The sequence below is a fragment of the Macrosteles quadrilineatus genome, unplaced genomic scaffold, assembly GCF_028750875.1.
Source record: "Macrosteles quadrilineatus isolate MER2022 unplaced genomic scaffold, UCM_ALF_1.0 Scaffold_3__2_contigs__length_128488019, whole genome shotgun sequence".
Lineage (NCBI taxonomy): Eukaryota > Metazoa > Arthropoda > Insecta > Hemiptera > Cicadellidae > Macrosteles > Macrosteles quadrilineatus.
The window spans coordinates 127,804,841-127,817,964 of record NW_026542596.1 but is presented as its reverse complement, the minus strand read 5'-3'; the positions used below and the strand labels follow the sequence as shown (position 1 = coordinate 127,817,964).

The 13,124-nt window shown below is 37.9% G+C and overlaps 1 protein-coding gene across 1 annotated transcript in view; it reads left to right on the top strand.

Moving 5' to 3' along the window:
• Positions 1-4,806: 4,806 nt before the first annotated feature.
• The window catches only part of LOC128989637 (phosphatidylinositol N-acetylglucosaminyltransferase subunit A-like), a 30,188-nt gene continuing 21,870 nt past the window's right edge, over positions 4,807-13,124 (top strand). Inside the window, exon 1 of the mRNA XM_054411586.1 lies at positions 4,807-5,259. Within this exon, the coding sequence (XP_054267561.1) occupies positions 5,243-5,259 (17 nt within the window). The 5' untranslated portion in view covers positions 4,807-5,242. The remainder of the gene's footprint in view (positions 5,260-13,124) is intronic.

The following is a 13,124-nucleotide window of genomic DNA, read 5'->3' as shown; positions in this document are numbered from 1 at the left end:
TCGCCATTGTAGGCTAGATGGATAGAAAATACATGACACAACCACTTTCACCCATCAGCTAGCTATATAAAACAATGTATTTAGATCAAATGGCTTACTCTAGAGTGTTATTTGAAATTGAATGAGGCCCTAACTTTACCTGCAAGCAAATTAATTGTTGTGATAGCCTGACGACAGTTGACAACTACTCTAATAAGATATAGTTGAAATGGGACATGGGATACTTACTTGTCACTTACACCAAAATGCAAACATTAAAACAAAACAATAATTTTAAGTAAGACAGTAATAAATGAATGAATGACAGTGACAGTATACAGATTTGTTTTGTTTGTAACCTATAAATTTGAATAATTTACAAAAAAAAAGTAAATAAATAAATGTAGTAAACCGCACTAAACAGAAGAGAAAAGTTATTATTACGTCTGTCCTGTCATGAAATAATGCCATGTAGCTTCACATATTAAGAGTTTTCACCAAGGAATAATATTATATTTGAATAAGTACCATCTATCACCATCCATAGTTTTTTTGAACCTTTGATTCTGATTCCCCAATCCAGATACAACATGAGAAAAAAATCCAAATTGAATTGAACATCCCATACCACAAAACCTCCTTTTTCAAAAAAACATGCTTTTTACAATGCCATCATGCTATACAACTCACTGCCTGAAAATCTTAAGTCAGTAAGTGATATTAGGGAATTAAAACGTAAACTCAAACTATTTCTTTTAGAAAATAGTTTATACAGCGTAAAAGATTATGTTAACTACAACTCATCATAATATGTTATTTGTTTTAGGCATGATGTGTTTCTGTAAATGTGTAGTAGTGTAGCTATGTCATTGTTTATTATGTATTTTATTTCAAAATTGTGACGCAAGCCATGCATGTATCGTGATTATCGTTAACTGGCAATAAAGGAATATTTGATTTGATTTGATATCACCATTTATTTTTGCAAAGTCATTCGTGGGATTTATTTATTTATTTATTTATTTATTCCAACGGTTTCTCCATTTATACAATTTTGTCTAAAAACTAGATTTACAAGATGACAGTTCTAAAGATGAAAGTTCGAAAATCGTAATTCGTGCTAATTAAAATTATGAACAAGTAGCAAATAATAAGTTAATATAGTGGTAACAAAATCGTGCAATAATAATAAACTAGTGTACATGTTGCTCGAGTTCGAGCAATTGCAAAGTATTACAGGAGTTATTTCAAAACGAATAATAGTCATATTTACGATGAGTTTAAAAGAGTCAACTCAAAGATTACCGGTGTGTAACTCAGACCATGTTTATCTTCGTTACCTATTGATAAACCTAAAGCATTCCGGCCGGTTTTCTCTTTCTTAAAATGCCTCGCTGTACAGGCAACACAGGTCATTGATAGAGGGCCAATTGAGAACGAAAAGTCGTTTTGGGGTAGTGTTAGGGCGCATTTGTAACTTAATAGTTTAGATTGTCCAGGGTCATCAGGTGTTGGCTATGATGAGTTAAGCCTATTACGCGCCACTGCATGTTCTGTAGCTACGGTCGTTATCACGATTACGCCTCCTGTCTATGTTTTGTTGTCGTCGCGTCGGAGGCATTTAAAAGAAAAAAACAACAAATAAACAAATTATAGCTACACAAAACAACGATAAATACACAAATTTAAGATACAACCACGATCCGTCTTGGGGGTTATGGGGGACAAACTCAAATTGTAAATAAATGTACTCAATGCGTTTCCTTGCATTGAAAAATAAATAACAGCAGTTAAATTACACAGCTGATCAAAATGTAAACAATTATGTTCTCCATAAGGATAACATGGGAACTTTCAAAGCCACTGGGGCAGAGCCCGAGGGATTTTTCAAAAATGTAAGGCCAGTTTGCAAATCTACGCGACACGCTCTTTCCAATGAGACGTTAATGGATAAAATCGGTTAAGAAATGGCGGAGGAGTTCAACCGACAAAGTTTCATGTAGCGTATTAATTATATAGATATGGAAGCTGACAATAAACATGAATGGGACCTAAGAACTACAATAAATAACAATACCCCCGTCGCAGCAAACCTGCATCCTAAGCGAATTTCCATTTACCCGGCTTGATTTCTACTAAAATATTCCCTATAAATTTTCAGATTTATTTCCTATTTAAATAACATTAATTTTAGTGAGTAGTTAGGTTTGCTGCTACGGGGAAGATGTTGAGATGTGTTTTTTCAATTGAAATATTGATAGCTTAGTATAAAATAAACCAAATTGCCAAATTTGATTAAAATATATCCATAAACAAGCAAACTTACAGTTTATTTATTCTCCATAAGAACATGGGAATTTTAAATTTACAATTTTTTAAATTTTCTCCGTAGTCAATGAACATTCAAAAACACTTCAATATACTAAATTATTTTGTTTTTTTAAGCTCTTCAAAATGGTCTAGAGAGAAATTTAGAAATTTTAAGTTTTTAGGGTCAAAAATGAGAAAAACCCATTTTTACCCCATAAACCCCTGATCCCATGGTCCGATTATGCTGGTTCGCGAACTCGTTCGAATAAATGTTGGTTTACACGTTTGTACCAAATTTCATCAAAATCGGATCAATTTTGCTCGAGTTATCGCGCTAACGGACACATATATAAATTTATATATATATATATATATATATATACTAGCTGCAACCCGCGGGCTTTGCCCCGTTTAACTTCTTAATTTTCAAGATTATCTCGTTCGTGGCATGGCTCAATCAATCACGTCCTGGTTGAATTTTGTTCGCTACGCTCACTCACCTTTAGGTTGGAGCTCGTTCGCTAGGCTCACTTACCTTCAGGTTAGCTCGTTCGCTACGCTAACTCGCCCCCAGGTTGAAGTTCGTTCGCTACGCTCACTCACCTTTTGGTTGCAAATTAGCTGTTGTCATAAATGTAAAAGAAATAATAGTGCTGCATCCTGTTGGTAATCCTTCTAACTTTAATGCTATTGAACATCATAGAACAGAACCAACTTGTTTAATTGAAACAGCTGTTAAGATTCAATAATTCCATTTCTCATAAGGTTAACATGGGAAACTCAAGAGCCACTGGGGCGGAGCCTGAAAGGGTTTTTGAAATAAGAATATGCCTATATGTTAATCGGGAATGTGAGCTATCATCCTGCCAAATTTCAGCCCAATCCGACCAGTATTTTTCGCGTTCACTTGTCACAAACATACATCCATACATCCATACATCCAAACTTTCTCATTTATAATATTAGTAGGATGAATTTGAACGGATGGTGTTTTTGGCCTCTGGGGACCTCAAAACGAAAAGTAAATCGGTCCCGGGTCTAGGTCTTACCATGAGACCTACGGTAATAGCTTATTCCCTATATGGGAAATTCGCTAACAAAGTAGACTATGTCTAGTAATAATCGTAACAAGTAACAAGCAGTAATGTAATGATTCATTACTGCTTGTTACTTGTTACCATTATTACTAGGCATAGTCTACTAAATGATGGTAACTTTACAACAGGCAATAACAACAACGATAAAATAAGACCAAGAAAAATAGACTATGGCAACAAAGATAACATATTATAAACTGTGAAAATAATAATAAGAGACATCAGAAGATTACAAAAGTATAATTTGTGGGAGTGTGTGTGAATGCATGACATGGAAAGGACACTGTGTCAACACCATACACCATGCTAAAAAGCACCAACTTCATTTGTGGCCCTTTAAAGGCACCACCTAGCTTGCACTGCACCTTGCTGAGGTAACACCAGCCTCAAAAACAAAACAAAGTTGTGGCCCTTTAAAGGCACCACTTAAACAGGCACTACACATCACTTGCTCCCACAGGAAGGCAGGAAAATTCTTTTAAGACGTTCCCTCGAGTAAATATCTTGAGGCGTCCTTCTTGAATGAGGAGCCCGAAGAAGTCGATGTGAGTCGAAGCCTCTCCGCCCAACCTCAGAAACCTGGACATCACGAGATGGTAGGAGTAATTTCTTGCTTGGAACCCTCTGGCGAATAACGATTTGGATCTGGTTCCTCTAGGCTAGGGGCAGAGAATTCTATATTATCCAGCAAAGATGCGCAGTCGATGATACCATTCACGAGTTTGAAGAGAAACTGCAGGTCGTAACATCTCCTTCTCACACTGAGTGGTTGCAAATCATAGTATTTCTCCAGGGTGATAATAGGGACATCCTGAAAGTGGTACCCCAGTCTGAGACCAATCAGTCTAAAAATCTTTTTTGTATCTTATCTAGCATATCGATGTGCAAAGACTGATATGGAGACCAGACAACAGAGCAGTATTCCATCACGGGACGTACCAAAAGTCTTGTAGAGGATTATAAGTGTAGAGGGTTCCTGATGTCCTTTGTTGTTCGAAAAATGAAGCCAAGAAGTTTGCTATTTGGCTGAAATTGCATTTTACAGAAGAAAGGGTCATGCTAAAATTACTAAAATTTGAATTCGTTGATATATACACTTTTTTAGTCTAATCACGGCCACCTTTAAGTAAGAGGTGGCCGTGGTCTAATACGATACTATAAACGAGTGTTTGGTCCTTTAAAATTAAAGTCCTTTGGAATACTTACCCTGATTTTTTTCGTAGTAAAAATCTCATCAGAGCTCAGTGATAGCATCAAAATCAAATGGCAAATCTCGACTATTACATTAAAACTTCATGGTACAAATTTTAGTGTTGCCAAAAGAGTGTCAGTTCCACTGATCCAGCTGTTTAGTCGTTTAGTCAGTGTAGTGTTTACATTTGATTTTTTGGTTATGATGATGCAGCGGGCGGTTGTAAAGTGTTTATTGGGTGTGTTTCCTAATCAAGCTATTATTTTAAGTCAAATTGTAATTGAAAAATTTAATTTTCTCCGAAACAGTGTTTGTAATTGCTAAATTTTCGTTATTTTCCTAAAAAAACACATGGAATTTACTTAATCCAAAGTCATGTGACCATCTAACTTACATTATTTGTGTTTTCTGGGTTCTTGTACTTTACTTAATTTTTAAACCTAGAAAAATGTACATTAAAAGTCACTTCCTTTACTGTAAATCTTAATCAAGTTAAATTATTCGTGACCAAAATTTAGAATACTGTAAATGTTTAGCCCTATGAACCATAAAAGTTGTTTCTATACATAATGTAAGCCTGAAGCACTAACTGTGTTTCTTAGTGGGGTTTCAAAAACATGAAGAAATGTACAAGGAAGACTTGTTTATGCTATTTTAATTTAGTATGGGGTACAATATTTGGTGAGTAACTGATATCAACCCAGCCTGCTAACTATTTAAGTTAACTGGCCTATGATAATATCGATTGAATAATCGATTCGATTAGACCTAGTAGGTAAACCTTCATTAGATTTTTTCATCATCAGCAAGTTTGGTTAGTTAGGTTAGGCTATGCAAGTTTCATTAATAATGTTGATAGTTTAAGTTAAAATATTGATTATTAATTGATATTTTCAATCAATATTAGGCCTAGTATATCCCAGTTAAGAAACTGTACAAAATCCAAATTTTAAATTGCCAATTCCTCATAATTAGTCCTAAAGCTTCTGTAGGCCAGTAAGTTAAGGCCTAGGGTCTATTGTCAATTACAATCATTTAAACACATTATTCAGTGAATACACTAAGTTACCTCTTCAGGGGAGCGGCCCGCTAGGAGTCAGGAGAGAACTATACATGTACAGTAAGCATATGCACAGCAAATTAAAGGTCTTTACTAGTAGAATACAATGCCTCAAATTTGAACTCAAACGGACAACTTGTGGCATAAAGGTGCCACATTTTGGTGACCTGGTCATGTGAATCAAATTCCAGACCAAATCGTTCTTGTTGGAAACGTAAACTGAACACATTATATAAGACAGAGGAGACAATTTACCGCAATTCACAGGCCCCAAGAGCCAGCTTTGATGATTGTTTGATTAATTAATGCATTTATATCTCAGAAATATGTACTTGGTTCAACATATGAAATAACTAATGTTGACTGGACACAACGTGAACTAACATCTGAATAAATGACTGATAATTAATGATGCAATGAATGATATATGGGATTTGATGTGATGATCTGAAATTACATATTATTTAATTCTACTACTACGACACAATACCTTAAGGGGGCGTCCCCCCATTTCCCAAAAGAACTTAGCCTTCCATGATGTCCGAAGTCAGGTGCATGACAGAGCGATTTCTCACTCGTCTTACCCGCCTGCTCCCTGCGCATGCGCGAGCAGCGGTAGGGGTTGAGATTGGCGGGACATTCAAACAGTGTTGTGTTGTGGAGATTGACTCCACAAGATCTCCCCCCCTCCCCCGAGCAGCTAAGAGGAAGAAGGGTGACTCCATGGTTGAGGTGTCACGTTGGTCCGTAAAAAAAGATGTATGCTGTTGAACACAAGTAAATTAGTATAACATATAACAATAGTAAATATACAATAAATAGTAACAAATGAATATATTACACAAATATCTGAAACATGAAATATAATACATGAACTCCGGTAACTGGTGTAATGTTGTGTGAGTGTATGTGTGAAAGTGTAAGAGCTCTTGCCTTCCTTCCTCCACAAGTCACAGTTTGCAGGTTCGAGCTTTTGAAATTAAAAAAAAATTAAAATAAAGGTTATGGCTCGACCGCAAATTTCAAAAAATATAAAAAATTAGCTAACCTGTGACTGTGTCTGGAGGTTGGCGTGTGGGTGTAAGTGTAAGTGTGAGGCTGTCGGGGCGAGCGACACACTGGCGACCGCTACTGTAGATGGCACCTCTAAGAAGTGACACCTTAGACTCAGTGCGCTTCACCAGTGTGGAGGCCGGCGACAGGTGCAAAGTGTGGTGTGAGGGTGGTGGTCCTACAAACTAACTAACCTAATATCACTTGGCCTGTGTGCGGTTTCATTTTGATGCGTGTGCAATGCGGTTTTTGTTTTGGTTGTGTGTCATTTTTTGGGGTGAAAAAAGGCTTTCAATTGAGAGACATGAGCTCTCCTAACTGTTTTCCCTGACTTTGGGTCTACTAAAATTACAGTTACTGGTGATGTGAAGGCTTGAATTATTAGGGGTTCGGACCAAACTGGTAAAAGTTTAGCATTTACTTTGTTCACTGCGCTACTTTGATGATTTAATCGATACATCACCCAATCACCTACTTTGTATTCAACTGGTTGGTGTCCTTTATTGTATTGATTTGTTCTGGTTTCTCTGGCTTTTCTGAGGTTGCTGTGTGCCTGTGCCCATGTGTATTTGATATCTATTGGTTGATCCGGAATGAGACGGTCTAAATTCCAATTTAGTTCAAGGGGGTGATTGATTTGATAGCCTAGGAATAATTCTGCTGGTGAGAAACCGGTGCTGTTGTGTTTGGCTGAGTTTAGAGCAATTTGGAAAAAGTGAAGGTTTGTGTCCCATTGTGCTTGATTTTGAGAGTGATAGATTCTGATGGCTATTTTTATGTTTTTGTTTACACGTTCGGCATGACTAGGATTTGGATAGTAAGGTGTTGTTGTGATGTGTTTAATTCCGAATTCGAGGCACATGTCTGAAAAATCTTTTGACTGAAAGGGGGATGCGTTGTCTGATACTAAAAATTTGGGGAAGGCAAAATAGGCAAAAACTCCTGTTTTTAATAGTGATATGGTGGTTTTGGCTGTTGAATTGCGGGCTGGTAAAAATATTGCAAATTTAGAGAATGCGTCAACAACTGTGTTACCTTTTACTGATCTGGGTAACGGGCCAATGTAATCGATGAAAATTTTCTCAAATGGTCTGGTAGGGACTTCTGACGACAATAAACCTACTTTGGTGTTTGGTGCCTGTTTGGCGCGTTGGCAATCTGTGCATGACCGTACCATGTCTGATATGGTTTGTTTCAATGTGGGAGACCAAAAGTGTGGTTCAATCCTAGACCATGTTTTGTTAATTCCCAAGTGTGCTGTACTAGGTGCTAAGTGGTAGTATTTAAATAGTAATGGGATTAAGCGGTCTGGAATGACAATGCGGTGTTTGGTTTGATTCGGGGACTTGTGTGTGAGAATGTTGTCTTTAATGAAGTAATTTGGGGGTGGTTTGTTTGATCTGAGGGATTTTATAATTTTTTGAATTGCGGGATCTTCTTTTTGGTAAGTGGGGATGTCTGTGAACGCGTCAGGGAGTTTGAAAAGTAGGTTGACTTGTTGTGTTTGTGAGGGCAATGTATTTGAGTTGTCAGGCTGTACTTCTTCAAACATTCGCGATAAGCAATCGGCGACGACGTTATCGCGGCCTTTTACGTGTCGTACGGTGAACTGGAAAGAGTTAATTAGTGTTATCCATCTAGCTATTTTTCCAACTTGCCTAGGGTGATTGAGAAGCCATGTTAATGCGTTGCTGTCTGTGTATAGGTCAAAATGCCTATGTTCCAAATATGTACGAAATTTGTCGAAAAAGTGTGTGATTGCCAAGGCTTCTAATTCGAAAGCGCTGTAGTTTTTCTCGTGTTCATTGGTCGCTCGGGAACCGTATGCTACAGGTAACAATGCGTCGTCGTATTGTTGGGAGTTGATTGCAGATATGCTGTTGCGACTGGCGTCTGTATGTAAAACGAAGGGCAATTCGAAGTTTGGCATCTTAAGGATTGGATCTCGAGTGAGTGCGGCTTTAAGTTGGTCAAATGCTTTTTGCTGATTCGGTCCCCAAATGAATTTTTGGCCTTTTTTCTTTAAAAAGATTTAACGGTGCTGATATGCTGGCGTAATTGGGAATAAACTTGGAGTAAAATGCTGTCATACCTAAGAATCTAGACACTTGTTTGAGATTTTTGGGAACTGGAAAGGTGTCGATTGGTTTGGTTCTTTCCCTACTGACTGATAACGTGTTATCCTTTATCACATGTCCAAGAAACTCAATTTGATTGGACGCTAAAGTCATTTTGGAAGGATTGACGGTTAAACCTGCTTTCTTTAATCGTTGTAGTACTTCCTGTATGTGAATTAAGTGTTCTTCGAAGGTGTTAGAATATATTACTAGATCGTCGAAAAAATTGTAAATGAATTTAAATTTAATGTCTCCAAAAACCTTATTCATCAGATCTGTAAGAACCATGGAACCATTTGCCAGTCCGAAGGGTACGTAGTTAAATTTGTATTGTGCCCATGGCACAACAAAACTTGTGTATTTTTTGGAATCTGGATGCAACGGTATTTGATTGTATGCTTGGTTCAAATCGAGCAAGGTGTAATATTTAGCTGTGCCAAGGTGTTGGAATGCTGACTCTAGGGTTGGTACTGGTGTGGCTTCAAGTGTCAAGCCTTGATTGAGCGCCTTATAATTAATTACCATGCGGGTCTTACCACCTTTTTTTGGTACTGTGAACGCTGGACTACTAAATTCTGAGGTTGACTCGCGTATGACGCCATCTTTGAGTAGTTCCTGTATGTGCTGTCGCAAAATTTCTGTTTTGGGGGGTGAAAATTGGTATGGTCTGCAACGTACTACGTGGTCTGGTTTAATGCTGATACGATATTGAACTAGATTGGTTCTGCCTAATGTTTTGGTAACTGTGTCTGGGAACTTGGACAACAACTTTTCCAACTTGCGCTTTTGTTCTGTGATCAAGTTAGTACCAAACTTAGGGGCTGGTGGCTCCTGTTTGTCGTCACTTTGTTGTGGTTGACCTAATGACAGAACTAATGGCGTGGTGTATGGAAACGTTATGGAATTTTTTGCTATGTTTATTACTGCTTTTGTTGAATTTAAAAAATCTAGGCCTAATATGATGTCTACGGGAAGATGACTAGCGATATAAAATTTCTTGGTCCATGCGAGATAATTAACTTTAAAGTGTAGGTGTACGTAATGTGTTAATTTTAGTGGAATGGAGGAAGCTGTTGTAACGGTGGCATTGACTTCGTGTATCTGTCCAACTATAACACCCTTGATTGATCTGACCCTATTTAATAATGCTTTCGATATAATCGAGCATGAGGCTCCTGTGTCGATGAGTGCTGGTATTGAGTGATTGGCTATTTTAACGTTTAAAAGTGCAGAATCATTTAGTGGTGCTGTTATTGATTTTCTATTGTTTTGAAAAGATTGATGGTGAGGAGTTCGGGGTTGGAATCTGGGTTGGTTTGGATAATTTCAGGGTTGGAATGCAGGTTGATTTGAGTAATTTCGGGGTTGGAATCTGGGACGGGAATCAGAATGATGATTGAGCTGATGGCCATGAGACGTTGGCTTTTGATGGCTGAATTGATTGCTGTTGGAGGGTGTGTTGGTTTCAGGATGTGGGATGATTGATTGATGAGTGACGCTTTGGGCAAAAGGGGCAATTTCGAGTAACTCCTGTATGCTGGTTATGGGCTTAAGGCCGGCAAAGGTGATCCTGGTTTGGGGGTCCTGGAAGCGTGCTGGGCCCATAACCCAGAGGTCCGTGGATCGTAACCACGCTCTGCTACCACTTGTGGCATAAAGGTGCCACATTTTGGTGACCTGGTCATGTGAATCAAATTCCAGACCATATCGTTCTTGTTGGAAACGTAAACTGAACACATTATATAAGACAGAGGAGACAATTTACCGCAATTCACAGGCCCCAAGAGCCAGCTTTGATGATTGTTTGATTAATTAATGCATTTATATCTCAGAAATATGTACTTGGTTCAACATATGAAATAACTAATATATAAGTTGACTGGACACAACGTGAACTAACATCTGAATAAATGACTGATAATTAATGATGCAATGAATGATATATTGGATTTGATGTGATGATCTGAAATTACATATTATTTAATTCTACTACTACGACACAATACCTTAAGGGGGCGTCCCCCCATTTCCCAAAAGAACTTAGCCTTCCATGATGTCCGAAGTCAGGTGCACGACAGAGCGATTTCTCACTCGTCTTACCCGCCTGCTCCCTGCGCATGCGCGAGCAGCGGTAGGGGTTGAGATTGGCGGGACATTCAAACAGTGTTGTGTTGTGGAGATTGACTCCACAAACTGAGACAAAAGTGGCAGCCGTTGATTGATATCTTGAACCATTTTGAATTTTTGAACGGCCGCCATTTTTTATTAGGCCTACAGTAGACTCCCTCTTATCCGGACTCCTCGGGATCAAGGCTAGTCCGGATAAAGTTTTTTCCGGTTAAACCGATGTCCCCAAAAGCTAGTTAAAACGGACCGTTTAAATGCTATAGTATTTTACTTAAATTTAGAAGAGCATTGTATTTAGACAAGTGATCACTGGTCTCAAATATTTCCCACCAGAACAGTCGTTTCAGTACCGCCCACTTCCTGCCGATCTAGTCCGGTTAAACCGATGTGCTGATAAAAATTGTCTTGTTAAAGAGATGTCATTTCCGCTGAATGTAGTCCGGTTAAACCGATGTCCGGTTAAAAGGTGTCTGGATAAGAGGGAGTCTACTATAATTTGTTCTTTGAGCTCAAATGTGTGGCATTATATTCTACTAAGTAAGACCTTTAATTTGATGAGCATATTGACCTATGCATGCGTTTATGATTTTCTTCCAATTTCTAATGGGGCAGTGCCCAGCGGGCTGAAGAGGTGGCGTATAATAGCAATGCAAATTCAATGCGTCTTTTGTCATTTTTGCCTCAGTTGTCCATTTGAGATTGGGATTGTGGCATTGTATTTTACTTAGAAAGATCTTTAGGCTAATTTTATGTGCATATCAACCTATGCTTATATTTAAGATTTTCTTTTGATTCCCAAGTTATCCCTGAAGAGGTAGCGCATCTTTGAATAATCTGTTAAAATTTTCTTAATGCCCAGTAACTGTGTACCAAGTTTTGAAGCTCTATCTTTTATGAAAGATTTAACCAACCTTTGATTTTTTCCCACACTATATATAGCCTGCATGTGTGTGTCTAGCTCTATAACTTCAACAAAAATGATCGGATTTTGATGACATTTGGTATGTGATATGGTAATATGGTTAATATTACACCTCCATTTATTCAAACGAGTTCACGAACCAGCGTGATTGGACTATGGGAACGAGTCTTGTTTGGGGGGTTCGGGTTGTTATGGCCAAAAATGGGTTTTTCCCATTTTTGACAACAAAATGTTTCAATTTCTTTCCAAACTATTTTGTAAAGCTTAAAAACAAATATAATTCAGTATATTGAAGCGGTGTTATGCTCTTAATAGCTAAGGAGAAAATATTCAAAAACTGTAGGCCTAAATTTAAAATTTCCATGTCATTCTTAAGGAGAATAAGGTGGGAAATACAAACTGTTTCTCACAAACATAGAGGAAAGAGAGCAAAATTATATTATTTATACCTGACGCCAAGCACATTAGCAGGCCTGCCTATTCTAATAATTATATAGGACTACTGTAAACAAGCCTAAGCTAGCTCTGTTTAACATACCTATTATGAGATTTCTTGCCAGTTTTTTAAAAAGTGGTAGATAAGACGGGTCCGCGGAATTGGCTAACTCTGGAACTCGCTAACCCCATGTTAAACGCCCTATCTTCAAATTTGGTCGATGAGAGGGACTCGCTAACTTGTTCGGTTTCGGAATTGGCTAACTCCGGAACCCGCTAACCCACTCTAGAGCTGGGTTAGCGAATTCCGTCCTCGTACGGAAGTCGCTAACTCGGTCCCTCGGCGGAACTCACTAACTCCCAATCAGAAGCCTGGCGGTCCAATGGGAGCCAAGTACGAATATTTTTGGCCAGTGTTGCCGAAAGTGTAGTACCTATATCGTATCGGTACCATAATGTCGTATCCTACGATTAATTAGGAGTAAGAGCAACGTTGTCGATAAAATAAATATATTTAGAAATATGTTTAAAACATTATTCGTATTATTATTAGGGTGGAAAATGCATAATAGTCTTACCATAGACTAACCAACACAAGTAAACTTTACATCCCATTGTAAACTTTGAAGCTCGTTTTTCGTGTCTAGTTCATGTCCGGTGACACTGATCGCTAGTGTCGACAAAATTGTGTTTCTTTTATTTTATAGTTAATTTTATGATTTGTTCAAATCAAATCAAATCAAATCAAAATATCTTTCTTCGTCATCTGTGATACATGCTTGACCTTTTTACGTCTGTGGTTGGGTTAGGAAGCGAGGTGTACATTGAATAG